The 14754-nt window shown below is 39.8% G+C and overlaps 1 protein-coding gene across 1 annotated transcript in view; it reads right to left on the bottom strand.

Moving 5' to 3' along the window:
* Positions 1–9051: 9051 nt before the first annotated feature.
* The window catches only part of VPS35 (VPS35 retromer complex component), a 28450-nt gene continuing 22747 nt past the window's right edge, over positions 9052–14754 (bottom strand). Inside the window, exons 13-17 of the mRNA XM_021705843.1 lie at positions 14251–14373; positions 12063–12242; positions 11318–11557; positions 10683–10826; positions 9052–10021 (exon numbers count right to left, since the gene is read on the bottom strand). Of these exons, the coding sequence (XP_021561518.1) occupies positions 9842–10021; positions 10683–10826; positions 11318–11557; positions 12063–12242; positions 14251–14373 (867 nt within the window). The 3' untranslated portion in view covers positions 9052–9841. The remainder of the gene's footprint in view (positions 10022–10682; positions 10827–11317; positions 11558–12062; positions 12243–14250; positions 14374–14754) is intronic.

Consider the following 14754-nt stretch of genomic DNA (forward strand, 5'->3'; position numbering starts at 1 on the left):
CCTGCTTCTGCCTCTGACCCTCCCCCCTCTCATGTGCTCTCTCTCTCCCATTCTCTCTGTCTCAAATAAATAAATAAAATCTTTAAAAAAAAAAAAAAAAAAAAAAGAAGCAGATACAACAAAGGAGGTGAAGCAGAAAAAACATGGGACTGGTTCTTGAACTCACCTGAGACAGCCCCATACACTATAAGAAATAGCTGGATGAGACTTTCTGGTGGATAAAAGGCAGATTGTGACTAGAGGAGGTGCTGCTCCATGTTGGTGAGGACCAGAACTGGTGAAAAAGTACTGGTTATTACCATTCATAGGACCTCGGCCAGTCTACAGTTGGGAAAGGTCTAGGCAAACCCAGTTTCCATGTTAATAACAGCCACTTGTATGTAGGACTCTCTGAGATGAAATTGGAAATGTCCTTTAAGATACTTTTAGCTGTTTCAAGTTTGGCAGGGAACACCCAACCAAAAATACCTGAAACAAAAAAAGACATTTATTCTCCCATTTTCCAAGAAATCTGGAGGAAGTTTCAAGTGTTGGTTCAGTGGCTCAAGGAGGTCATTAAGGTCCAAGCTCTCTCCATCTTTTCATCCTGCTGTCCTCACCAAAATGATGATGTTTCCCTCATGTTTGCAAGACAGCCAAAGTATCTCCAAGGAATCACATCACCACACAGAGAATTTCTCCTCCCTTACACCTCTATTATCTTGGATTGGATTACATTTTTTCCTAGGAGGTCCCATTCTCCCCAAGAAACTTCCCTTAAGATGTGATTGGCCAGGTCAGGTCACATACCTATGTTACAAAGGACACATACAAAGCAGTCCCTGGATATTTCCACCTGTATAAGTGGAAGTGAGTGCTGGTGAGTAAAAAGGAATGGAGAGTGGGCTGTTTGAATAATCGACTGACAGGTTCTGCACCACTGGACAAGTCAAGAACAGACCCACTGCCACATTATGCCAAGATCCAGAAATTTGCTAGAAAGAACTGATTATCCCCTGACAAGGACTTTCACAAAGATCAGTGAATCTAAGACAGGCTTGACCTTGTGGGTTGACTCGCCCCATGAGCAACCAGACATCTGTTCAAGATTTTCCTCCTCCTTCAGCTCTCCTGCTGCTCATGGGGCTGTTTACATCAAGTTCATTAAAGGCTCTCTGTCCAAGACTGTGCAAAAAGATGACTAAGCCTCCTTGTGAAAAGATCCAACCACCCAGTCATCAGTTTCTCCTTTGGTATGGGGAAGATAGGCCAAGAGAGGAAAAGAAGCAAATAGAAAAACCCTCATCTTCACCTTAAAGCAGCATCAAGGCACAAAGACCATAGTGAACTGGATATGATGACGCCTGAGTTCCAGGCTCTGTAACATCAAGCAGTTTCCTCCACCTCTCTGAGCCTTCATTCCTTCACTTAGAAAATGACTTTCAGGGGTGCCTGGGTGGCTCAGTTGGTTAAGCGACTGCCTTCAGCTCAGGTCATGATCCTGGAGTCCCAGGATCAAGTCCCGCATCAGGCTCCCTGCTCAGCAGGGAGTCTGCTTCTCCCTCTGACCCTCCCCCCTCTCACGCTCTATCTCATTCTCTCTCAAATAAATAAATAAAATCTTAAAAAAAAAAAAAGAAAATGACTTTCATAATCCATCCCCTTATTTAACTGAGATTATACAAGTTCATGTATATGGAAAAGCTTTGTGAAGCAAGAAGTATCTATCAGTCAGTCAACAAATATTAAGTACCAATTATGTGCCAGGTACAACACAGTGATGGATGTCCTTGTTCTCATGGAACTTCCATTTCAGTTGGGGAAAACCACAATTAAACAAGTGAACCAATAAAGAATGTACAGCTGGGAAGATATTTGTAAATGAAATATCCAATAAATGGTTAGTATCCAAAACTATAAAGAGCTTATACAACTGAACACCCAAAAGACAACTAATCCATTTAAAAATGGGCAGAAGACATGAACAGACATTTCTGTAAAGAAGATATCCCGATGGCCAACAGACACATGAAAAGATGCTCAACATCACTCATCATCAGGGAAACACAAATCAAAACTACAATAAGATGTCACCTTACCCCTGTCAGAATGGCTAAAATCAAAAACACAAGAAACAACAAGTATTGGTGAGGATGTAGAGAAAAAGTAGCCCTCTTGCACTATTGGTGGGAATTCAACTAGTGCAGCCACTGTGGGAAACAGTATGGAGGTTCCTCAAAAAAATGTAAAGTAGAGCTACCCTATGATCCAGTAATCACACTACTGGGTATTTTCCCAAAGAATACAAAAACACCAATTCAAAGGAATAAAAGCATCTTGGTGCATTATCTACAATAGCCAAATTATGGAAGCACCCCAAGTGTCCATTGATAGATGAATAAATAAAGAAGATGGGAGATAGATAGATAGATAGATAGATAGATAGATAGATAGATGATATAGATATAGATATGGTGGGAAATTATTCAGCCTTAAAAAAGAATGAAATCTTGCCATTTGCAATGATGTGAATGGAGTTAGAGTGTTTTATGCTAAGTGAAATAAGTCAGTCAGAGAAAGACAAATACCATATGATTTCATTCATTAATGGAATCTAAGAAATCTAAGAAATAAAACAAAGGAGAAAGGGGAATAAAAGAGAGACAAATCAAGAAAGAGACTCTTAACTCTACAGAACAAAGTGATGGTTACGAGGGGGGGGGGGGGGGGGAGATGGATGAAATAGGTGATGGGGATTAAGGAGGGCACTTGTGATGAGTACCAGGTGATGTATAGAATTATTGAATCACTATATTGTACACCTAATATAATACTGTATGTTAACTATACTGCAATTAAAATTTTAAAAATACATTACTAAAAATCCAAAAAAAAGGGAAAAGAATGTACATCTGGGTAGTTATAAAGACTACAAAAAATAAGTTCACTGATGTTAGAAAGTGAGTGGGTGGCAGGGAAAGAGTTGGGCTTTCAACATTTGACTGAAGACCTAAAGATTTGAAAGAGCCAGGGCGCCTGGGTGGCTCAGATGGTTAAGCATCTGCCTTCGGCTCAGGTCATGATCCCAGGGTCCTGGGATCAAGCCCCGCATCAGGTTCCCTGCTCAGCGGGAAGCCTGCTTCTCCCTCTCCCACTCTCCCTGCTTGTGTTCCCTCTCTTGCTGTGTCTCTCTCTGTCAAATAAATAAAATCTTAAAAAAAAGATTTGAAAGAGCCAGCCAGGAACCAATGGGACAGGGCAGACAGTACTCGAGGCAGCAGGACAAGGGCTGTGCAGAAAGGCAGGCCTGGGCAGGACAAAGGCCAGTGTGATTGGAGTGCAGTGAGCACAGGGAGTAGAAAGAGGAGATCAGAGGCAGGCAGGTCCAGGGTCATGCTGGGTCTCTAGGCCTGGTTTCTTCAAACTTTGGGTCACAGTCAGTGGGATCAGGGAGTGCTTTTCAGCTTCTTTATAGTTTTCTGTGTTTCTCTTATCTGCAATGACCATATTTAACTTTTATAGTCATAAAAATAAGTTTAAAAACTGGAAACTGATGTCCACAGAAACCTGGAGGAGCAGAGAAGGCATGAAGAAAAGGGAATTGTTCAGGAAAATCCTCTGCCTTCCCTCCAGTCTGGCCTGCCTAGGGCTCTGCAGGCACCCTCAGCCCCTTATGACTCCCCTGCCCTTGCTTCTTGCTCCTCTCCCTCTGTCCCTCCCTCCCTCCCTTCCTTTCGTCCTTCCTTTCTCCAGCAGTGGAACTGTCTTTTCCCTCAAATGGAAAGCCAAAAGTCCTTCCTTTACAGATAAGGACTCATGAACCTACCAACTTGAGCCAGCGGCTAGATGAGAGCATCCAATTCAGTTCCATCCGTGTTTAATAAGTATAGCCCTAGTGGGTGTTTCCTATCCACCTCCCCAAATAAGAAGTTGTCTTTCATATGCCCAGCACCCTCATTTCCTGATGGGAGAAGAAAGGAACTGGCTAGAAACTAGCATTCAGGGAAGGAGGACTAAGTTGGACTGACAGCTCCTTTCTTCCTGACACCGAATGTAATTAAGGGTCTCAAGCTCACAGGCCCAAGTCCATGGCAAGTATCATCAGTCAGCAAAGGCCTGACATAAGTGGTGAGGACTGTGGAACCTCTCACTCATTTTCATGGGCATATTTATTAATTCATATCCCCTCTTCTGGTAAGAGTCAAAACAGTAAATATACAGAAAATGGAGAGAAGTAGATCTTGATGGTATTGTTGAAACCCCCAGGAGCCAGCCCTCCGGAGAACTAAAATCCTCGTGGATATTTATGGATATTTCATTTACGCAAATACACAAATTCCTGTTTTGTTTTAGCTAGGTCAGGGTGGGTTTCTGCCTCTTAGAAGTGAGAGGGCCTAGGCTGATACCTACAGATACGGTGCTTTGTCCTTCATAATGCACTTTCACCCCTATGAATTTATCTGAGCACCAGAATGTCCCTGTGATAGGAACACTATCACCACCTTCTTTTTATGGACAAACTAAACAGCCTGAGGCTCAGCCTGGTCCAGTGGCTGGTACACCTCCCAGCCCAGTGTTCCGAGTCCTTGTATCTCTCTGCTAATAACTTCTCTGCCAATGCCATGCAAGCCAAGAAGCGACTTACCCCAAATATGATTCTCTCACCAAGTTCTGTGTAGGGTAGTATGTGAATTGGTTCTATTTTCTGAAACAGATCACCTTGCCCTGATATGTTGGCACATTGGATAAAGGGATAATTATGCACCTACATGAGGAATAATATTAATGGGGAAAATTAGGGGAATTTTTTTTAAAGCAGAGACCATTTTCTATTTACTTTTATTATAATGGGTTCCTGGCAACAAATTTGTAGAAAGTGGGACAGCTGACACAGCACAACACACAAATGAGAAAGGCTTCCAGCAAAATGGCAAGTGGAAATGGCAGAATCCTTACGGCCATATTCATTTGTCATAAGTATGAATAGGACAGAGTTTCCCAGAGTGTGTCTATATAAACAGACCACTAATCTCTTAGGACAGTAGGGCAAGGTGGGAAGGGTGTTAATGTCAAAGAACAATGGGACAGCTGCACACACTACCCCTTTTGAAAGGATTCACTGACAAATCCTACAGTAAAGCGAACTATTTTACATGGGGTTTTCCAAACTTATTTTACCAGGGACATCTAGGAATAAAATTATTTGACAACAAACAACAGAAGCCAACAATAGTTAGCTTAAGAGGAGAAAGGGGGACTTATTGGACGGCTATAGCAAAGCTTATAGAATTACAAGGTCTTTGGTTCTTTCTTTTTTTTTTTTAATATTTTATTTATTTGACGGAGAGAGACACAGCGAGAGAGGGAACACAAGCAGGGGGAGTGGGAGAGGGAGAAGCAGGCCTCTTGCCGAGCAGGGAGCCCAATGCGGGGCTCGATCCCAGGACCCTTCAGCCCTTTTTGTTTAAAAAAATACGTTGTATAATCTTTTTTTCACTACAAAATGTCATCTTTATCATAAACTACATTCCCTATATACATGCTCCTAAATTCTGCATTTTGCTTCATTATTATATATTTTGATTCCTGAACCACCTTAACACTCTATTATAATATTTTGATACAGAATAGGACAACTTTCTTCAATCTTTTCTCAAAAATGTCTTGGCTGTTTTTGTGCATTTTCCTTCCCATGTGAACTTTCCTCAACAAACTTGTTGGGATTTAGTTGGGATTGAATTGAATTTATGGATTAATTGAAGAATTTTTTTTTTAAGTAGGCTCCATGCCAAACGTGGAGACCAATGCAGTGTTTGAACTCATGACCCTGAGATCAAGACCTGAGCTGAGATTAAGAGTCAGACTGAGCCACCCAGGCTCTCCTGAATATTTATTTATGTATTTATACTATTGGGTCTTAAAAATGAGGAAACATTTGTCTCTACATGTATTCAGTGGTTCTTCTAAGTCTTTCAATAAAGTTAACATTTTTTCTTCACTATTCTTGCACATTTCTTGTTAGGTTTATTCATAATTATTTGTGGCTTGTGTTGCCATCATAAATTGGATATTTTTTGCAACAAACTTCTAATTGGTTATTGCTAGCATATAACAGAGCTATTGATTCCCATACATTTTTGAGAGGGACAGTCATCTCCCCACTGGCCATGTCTGTCAGCATCAGTCTGGAACCAGTTCTGTTCAACTGTAACTCCCTGGATGTCCTTGATTGAGTCTCTTCCAATTCTGGCCTGTTTCCCCACGTGTAAAATGAGTGGGTTCAACTAGATTAACTAGATTACTGTTTTTCAAATGCAGGTTGAGAGCCAGTTGAGGATCATGAAATAAATGATAATAAGTGATCTGTATTCCATATGGATGTGGGAAAATGTCCAGATTTATTATTTCGTGGGAGAGAAAAAGCAGATTATACGTTAGAACAGCCAAACCCCATTTTTGTTTTTGCAAATATGTGCGGTGTTTTTTGTTTTTCTGTCTAGTTCTGTGGGGGAAGGAAGAGTTGGGGGAGGGGGTTAAAAAAAGAGGTCTGAAGCCTGGAAGGACTTAAACCAAAATGTTCAAAGAGGAAGGAGGAGATATGGTAGAAATTTTACTTCCGATGCCCTCTATATTGTGTTTTACAAGTGCACATGTTACTTTCACGGATAAAACATAAAATATAATGAAACAAAATTATTCCTGTTATGGCGGGGCGGGGTGGGGCGCGGGGCAACAGTAGTAACAACTTACTGGGAAGACAGTTCTCCCCGGCACCCTCCCACCTCCTGCCATCCCCGACTCCTCCCACCTCACTCCCCTAGCAAGGCCCACTCCCAGCAACCCCCTCACCGCCCGCCCGCTGTCCCCAGTCAGGGCGCCCCGCCCCCCGCGTTCCGGACCCGTCCCAACGGCGGTCAGTCAGTGGAGCATCTTGACTCTTGATTTCAGCTCAGGTCATGATCTCAAGGTCCTAAGATTGAGTCCCATGTTGGGCTCCACGCTGAGCATGGAGCCTGCTTAAAATTCTCTCTCTCCCTCTGCCCCTCCCGCCCCCTGCTCATGTGCACTTTCTTTCAGAAAAACCGAAAAACTAGAAAAAATAGGAGGCCAGGGGAGCAGACATACAAAACACGAGCCCTAATTCGTTAGATTCAACAGACATAAAATTGCCAAATTGGTGTTAAGTGTGTCTATTCTTAGTCCACATTTCCTTTGTATTACAAAGGAAACTCCTCATTACAGACAGGTAGGAGTTTAACTTGCTTCAGTCCATGGAACACTCCTGATAGCCTGGCTCCAGCTATAAAATATGGGACTGCAGGTCAAGCATTAGCCTCACAAGGCTAAAAAAAAGGCTGACTGCCTGTGACTTGAAGTCTCATGAGTATTCATAAAACCCTCTCCAGGCTTTACTCCAACACCCCTAACCCCCAAAAGTCCTTCTATGCTCTCCTGGAAATATTATCATATTCTATTACTGCTGGTCTGTCTTCATACTCAAAGCTAGGGACCATATCTTGTTCACCTTTATACCCACTGCCTGTGTCTGGCATAGCAAGTGCTCAAGTTTTGTTCAATAAAGAAATCTGCAAATTAAGATTAGCAGAGCTCTGGTTTAAAAAAAAAAAAATTAGTAGATTTTTGGTTTCTCAAATCTGGTCTCTTCACTTCACCAAAAAAATATGATATACTTTATACCCTGCACTAACATTATTTTACCTCTAAGCTTAAATTCAAGTATTCTCAAGTCACATCTTTACCCTTCCAGCTGTATTTCACAGAACATGTACATAAAATGAACATGTCAACTTCCATTCCACAATCAGGTTTACACAAAGTGACACCTGCAAAGTAAAGAAAGGGTTTGCTAGAATCAGGTTCTACAGAAAAGCTTAGCATACTTGATTTTAATGGTACCAATTCTATAACTTTACAGACACTTGTTCCCATAAAACCTGATGCCTGTTCAGGCTGCCATAACAAAATACCATAGACTGAGTAGCTTATAACAGAAGTTTATTTCTCACAGTTCTAGAAGCTGTTAAGTCCAAGAGCAAGGCACTAGCCTGACTGAGTGAGGGCCCTTCCCCAGGTTGCTTACTGCCAACCTCTGTGTCCTCACGAAGTAAGAAAGGGGCATGCAAACTCTCTGGGGGCTCTTTTATAAAGACACTAATCCCATTCATGAGATTCTACCCTCACGACCTAAGCACCTTCCAAAGGCCCCACCACTCAACATCTTTGGGGGTTAGGATTTCAATATGAATTTGGGGGCCCGGGGGGGGGGGGGGGGGGGGGGGCACAAAAATTTAAACCCAAGTATATAAAAAATGGTAGGGACTTATAAAAGGGGGGGGGGGGAGACAGAGGTGTTAAGTGAGGTGGTCATTTGAAAATGCCCATAAATTTGCAACTTCTCACTTCAAGAGGTGGAGCTGAATTCCTCTTACCATCGAGCATGAGCTAGACTTAGTGACTCCCTTCTAACAGAATAAGGCAAAAACAACAGTATGTCACTTCCAAGGTCAGGTCATAAAAAGGCATGTGGCTGCCTCCTTGCCCTCTCTCGTATGGGTCACTCTGGGGAAGCCAGCTGCTATGTCATGAGGACCCTCAAGCTACCCTTGTAAAGGCCTACAAGGAGAGGAACAGAGGCCTCCAGGTAACGGGCATGTGAATGAGCTTGGAAGCCAGCCTCACTCACACCTTCAGATGGCTATAGCTACAGCCAGAATCGTGAGACACGACGAGCCAGAACCATCAGCTAAGCTGCTCCCAAATTCCTAAGCCAGAAAACCGTGACATAACGGTTTGCTGCTTCAAGACACTAAGTTTTGGGATAATTTGTTAAACGAGCCTTCTGAGAGTTTACGTGGACACCATGCCTAGGAGAACAGGATAAGGCCAAGGAAAGCAGATGGGTATAAACCAAAGAGGAGATGGTGTCTTGCTCAAGAAGTGCTTAAACTGAGAGCTGAACAAGCAAGTGCTGTAACGTAAGTCTATTAAACTCCACAGGCATTCTATTAGTTCCTTCTACACATCTAGTATGAAAGGGTAAAAAGTCCAAAATCGTTAATAGCAACTTTATTGTTCCACTGGTGCAAAAAAAAAAAAAAATCGTAATGATGCATTTCCCCTTAAATTTACAATAATGAAGGTTATACATAAATTATATCGATCACAAATTTTCTATTTTATACTATTTAGAACAAAATTATTTTGATAAATATGCCCAGAGGATAACATAGGTTCTTAATGGATGATTGAGTCCAAATATGCAAAATATAGCTTTTGGTATTGACCATGGTGTTTTAAAATTCTCAAACATGCATTAATATATTCTAGTTTTAGGGAAAATATTACACATGGCCTTATCTTGCATTTAGGGAAAAGCCCAAGCTGAATTTCACATACAGTATCCCTTTCCTCTAAATTAATCTCAAACTGGACTAGAGAACAAAGAGACACACACTTTAAGGTTAGTACTCCCAAGTAATGAAGGAAATTACACAACCAACAAAACGAAATAAAGGAAGAAGAGCTTCATTATTAGCTGAGATAAGTGGTGGTTTGTTTTTGTTTTTTTTTTTTTTTTTTTTTTACAGACCACATGAGTTTTAAATAGCAGATCAATCATGCTACCTGGGGTGATCAGACAGATTGAACACTTATGAAGTGAATAACTTTATTAAGGTCCTGAAGGTGAGTGTCCAGAGGTGCTGGGTAAAACACATCACAGGTAAGAATAGGAAACCTACCTCAGCATTTCTGAAAGGCACAATCTATGGAAGGGAAACCTAGTATAATAAAACCCTCACTGGATGTACATGGAAAAGATTATGGTGAGCCTGTTTCCTTTTTAAAGGATGAGACCTTCATAAATTGGCCCCTCAGATTCTGGTGATTCCCGCCTCAAACGCAAATGCTCCAGTGTGTTATGAAAATGTTTGTTAATCTGCTCTGTTTCTTCACTGGACTCAAGATTTGGGAGATCTTCTCGAATCTTTTGGATAAGCTGGTTCAAAACCTGAATTGTGACCTACAAAAGAACATGTACAGTACAGTTACATAATCAAGCATGCACCATATAAAAAATATAATTCAATAAAAATGTTTTGAGGATCTTGTGTTACTCTCAAGAGTCACCAAAGTAATTATAAAAAAAGAGAGATGAAAACATGATTCCTGGTTTGAGCAACAACTACTGGCAACTCACCAATAAATAAAACAAAACAAAAACAGTAAGGGAAAAAAACCCAAAAAATAAAAAATAGAGCATCATGAACCAATGAAAGAAAAGCAAAATTTTATTTAACCTATAAATCTTGACCAACACTGTATTATTGCTAAAAGGATATTCCATTTAGGAATTATTCTAAACTTGTACCTGATGAGCAATCAGCCTACTATATTTGTAAATTATTCTGTGTTTTTCAACAGTGACTGTTTTTATAAAATATTCATGAACAAAAGAGATGAGAATTTTCTTGCAGATAATGAGTTCTTCCCTTAGAGAGATGCATCTATAGACAGAAAAGGATACTAGGAATGAAAGAGACTAGTAGGTGCATTCTCCAAACTCTGACCCTTATAAACAAAAAAGAAAGTATCAAGATGATAAACTTCTATGTATCAAACCTCTGAAGAGCAGGAAAGGAAAATATTAGTTCACTAACAATATTTTATTATAGTTTACTTACCGCATCATTTTCCTTTTCATAAAAATAGATATATCTGTTCAGGATTTCTATAAAAAGTTGCACTTGTAAAGAGGGGTCCATGCACTGATTTGCTATTTTCAGAGCTTTCTTTAGGCACTCCATTACCCTCTTGCCTCCATGAAGCTAGAATAAAAGGGCGAGGGGATTGGGCGGTGGGGTGGGTGGGTGGAGTATTGAAGAGATTATTGAATTACAAATGTCCCACTTCACACAAGAAATAAACATAACCCTACAGTGGCTCTTAAGGCATACAACAAATTTAAATCCTCTTCATTTTTTTTTTTTTTAAGCAAACAGCTATACTTTACAAATATAATTTGTTTTATATGTTTATATGTAAAATGTTTTATATTTATTATGTATACTTTTTAAAGGCAGTGGTATAAACTTGCTGTATTACAATATCCTCAAAGTGGGGCTTCACCACAGGATGTAACTATACATTACACATTACTGTCCATTTCATTTCTTTTAATAAACAAAGCAATTTTCTTTCTCCAGTGTTTCTTTCTTCCTCCAAACGTTTCACCTCTAGTACGCGAGGGCCATGGCAGCTATTCCCTGCTAACGATCCCCTTTCCTATAACATGGTCAGGAATGACTTCCCTCCTTACCTCCTCCCCATTTTTGTCTGTGTTTCTGCCAGACCAGAAGAGATGTGCACAGGTGCTCACAGCTCGGCCCTGATCGGGTTTCTTCAGAAGTTTGGATGCAGCAAGTGCACACTGAGTCCTCAGAGGTTCATGATTCTCTTCACTGAAGCACTTCATCCTCTCAAAAGTACCAATGATCAAGGTGATGGCAGCCAGCTGTGCTTTGGAATCACTGATTTCATCTTCATACAAAGAAAATGCCTGGTGAACAAGAAGCAGAAGAGACCTTTTCTACCATCTATTGGAGCATTTTCTAAAGTACTTCCCAGCAAAACCCCTATCTTGTGAGATGCTCCATAGTCCCCCTTCAGATCACAACATACTGACCCCTCCCTTGGAGAGCCAAAAGACACAGCTGATACAGGAAAGATATTGACAACTTGCAACAAGGAAGCTTGTTTTATCTTTTGTTTAACCCACAGTTCTCAAACTGAATTAATAAAGGAACTTTTCACTCCATGAAACACTTAGACCAAGACCCACCTGTAAATCTTAAATCTCATTATAGCACCTAGTAACTGATCCATCTTCCTGCTCCAAACCAATCAATGTGACTACAGTATTAAGAAGGAGTTCCAAGATGGTGGGAAAGGGGTAGTCACAAATTCAGTGAAGAGAAAAATCCATGTGCACCACCACCATAACTACAACAGGTGACTGCACATAGCAAAACTGATTAAACACAGAAAGGAGAAAAGACCATCACCTGGGACATAAATTCGTATGCTACTGTTTCATGATTTTCAAAACCAATTTCTCCAGCAGCTAGAGCCCCTTGAAGAAAAAGTCTTAAGGGTAATTCTGCCAGCTCTGCTTTGATCAAAGCACTGATAGTCTGGTGAGCAAATGAAAAAATCTTCTGGCATTTCTTTTCCCATTTGTCATCCTAAAAGAGAAAAAATAGTTTAAATTACCTTACTTTCAAGATTAACTTGCTCAAAAATATTCATTTTATATGAAACTTCTATAGAACAAACAGGGAAAGCAGGAAAGCTGAGCTCAAGGTTCTCCTTTTATTGTCCTCCTCCTCCGTCTCATTTATGAAGCACTCAAGTAAATCAGGCACAGTATCTTCTCAAAACATCCTTTTGTGGTTACTGGCTTTGTAATTTTTGTATATTTGGCATTTTGTTTTTTCTCATGAGAAAATCAACACACACCCCAACTGGACAGAAGTAGGAAAATAAATGAATTTTAAAACCTGAAATCATCCCTAAATCTACCATCCAGCAATAATCACTAATAACATTCTGATGTTAACACCTTCTTTTTTCCTATGCAAACGCGATGAACTGGGATCTCTAGTCTGGTTTTGTTTTCTACTTTATAGTAACTCACCAGAAGAGTTAAAATGGGTTCATGCTGCATATTACTTGCATCAGACTTCTTTTCCTTCACTTATTTTGTCATAACAATTTTCCTCATGATACTAAGCTACTGGAAATCACTTTAATGACTAGAAAATATTCCACACACTGGATGTAGCATAATTTACTTCACTATTTCCTTTTGGACATAATCTGCAATGCCACAATGAATGCTAATGCTCTATACACACAAAGTTTTACTGAATCCCTCATTATTTCCTCAGTATAAATTCTTAGAAGTGGAATTATTAGTTCTTTCAAGGCCCTACTTACATACTGCCTGTTTTTTAGAAAGACTGTAGTATTTTACATGCCCATCATTACTAGATGAGAATGAATTCTCATTACACCACTGCCATCGCAAACCTTTTTCTTTTCTCTTTACCAGTTTGATTTCTAAAACAGAGGTTCACTGTTGTAATTACTAGTGAGGTTAAATATTTTATCCATGTTTGACCATCCAAATTTCTATTAAAGCAATCAGTTCTTTACATTTTTAAAAGACGGTAATCATCACAGACTTGCTACAAGGATTAAATGCAATAATCCAAGTATATAGATAGTCTTTGGCATACTATATGCCACATAGTGAATGCTAGTTGCTATTTCCATTGTTACATTCACCAAAATCTATGCATAGAATGCTGGAAAAGGGACTAAAAGAGCAGGTGTCATAATAAAAACTGGCCAAAAGCTGCTATGTCAGGCTGGCACGTATACTGAATAAATCTTGTTTCTCCACTACTGGAAAAGTAAGTTCACTGAGGTTTATTTGTTAACACTAACCTGACTGTCCAATTTTCAGGTACATCAGATTAAAGTATTTTCTATAAAACTATTGAAGATTTAAGTCATGATTCTGCTTAAGGAATAAGTGCATAAAAAATATACACAATTCATAAAATTATTCGTTTTCAGGCTTTTGGAGAGAGATTATAATGCAATGCTAGGCCTCTTCATGAGGCAAAACTAACTTGAATTAGATCTCACCTGTTATGTACTTGCAACCTCTACATGAAATTACTGTATCACTTTAGAATTGGTAAAGACTCTAAGAAAGTAAAATCATTCTTAAACTAAAGCACTCTGAGCCAATTTTGTCATAAACTTATCAATGTCTCACAAGTAATCTTTATTTTTAAGATTTTTAAAAATTTATTCATTTGAGACACAGAAAGAACAAGTACACGTATGATCAGGGGAGAGGGAGAGGGAGAAGCAGACTTCCCGCTCCACACCCCCTCCCCGACACAGGGCTCGATTCCAGGACCCAAGATCATGACCTGAGCCGAAGGCCCAACCATCTGAGCCATCCAGGTGCCCCTCAAGTAATCTTTAAATACAGGAAAACTTTTGGCATAAATCTAAACTGTTTTTAATCTTTCATTTCTAAGTGTTTTTATGTGATCCCTTAGCTAGTATATGCAATACCATTGTCTATTTTTGTATATGTTTGAAATTTTCTATAATAAAGAACACACACACAGAGAAGGAAAAAAGTAGTGACATACTTAAAAGTAAACCCACCACTTTAGAATTCTCTTTGTAGCGAAATGCCAGCTGGTAAGCTGCAAACACCAAGGGCGGCAGTGTGAAGCGAATCCGCTGATTTCCACCAGCTCCAAAATGTTTTCGTGCTGTGTTTAAAATCTGACAAAAAAAAAAAATCCCCCCAAAACATTAATCTTTCCTGCACTATGATTAATCATTTATAAAATTAAATGAGGGTTCTAATCATGGTCATTGCTACCATTTTTGACTACATCTGATGTACCAGGCTTTATAGTAGATGCTTTACATTATCTCACAGAGTCAATATAATCGACATCACAACCAAGACAGAGAGTAACCCCATTTCAAAAATGAAGAAGGCTGAGGTTCAAAGAGGCTGCATAATGTGCCCAAGGTAACACAACTAGTCAGGGTCAGAGACAGATATTAACATATTTCCACACACATATGTACAAAGTCTGCTATGCTGATAAAGATTGCAGGCTCTGAAGACAGACATATTTAAAAGTAGATTCTAAC

This window comes from Neomonachus schauinslandi, chromosome 16 (genome assembly GCF_002201575.2).
Source record: "Neomonachus schauinslandi chromosome 16, ASM220157v2, whole genome shotgun sequence".
Classification (NCBI taxonomy): domain Eukaryota; kingdom Metazoa; phylum Chordata; class Mammalia; order Carnivora; family Phocidae; genus Neomonachus; species Neomonachus schauinslandi.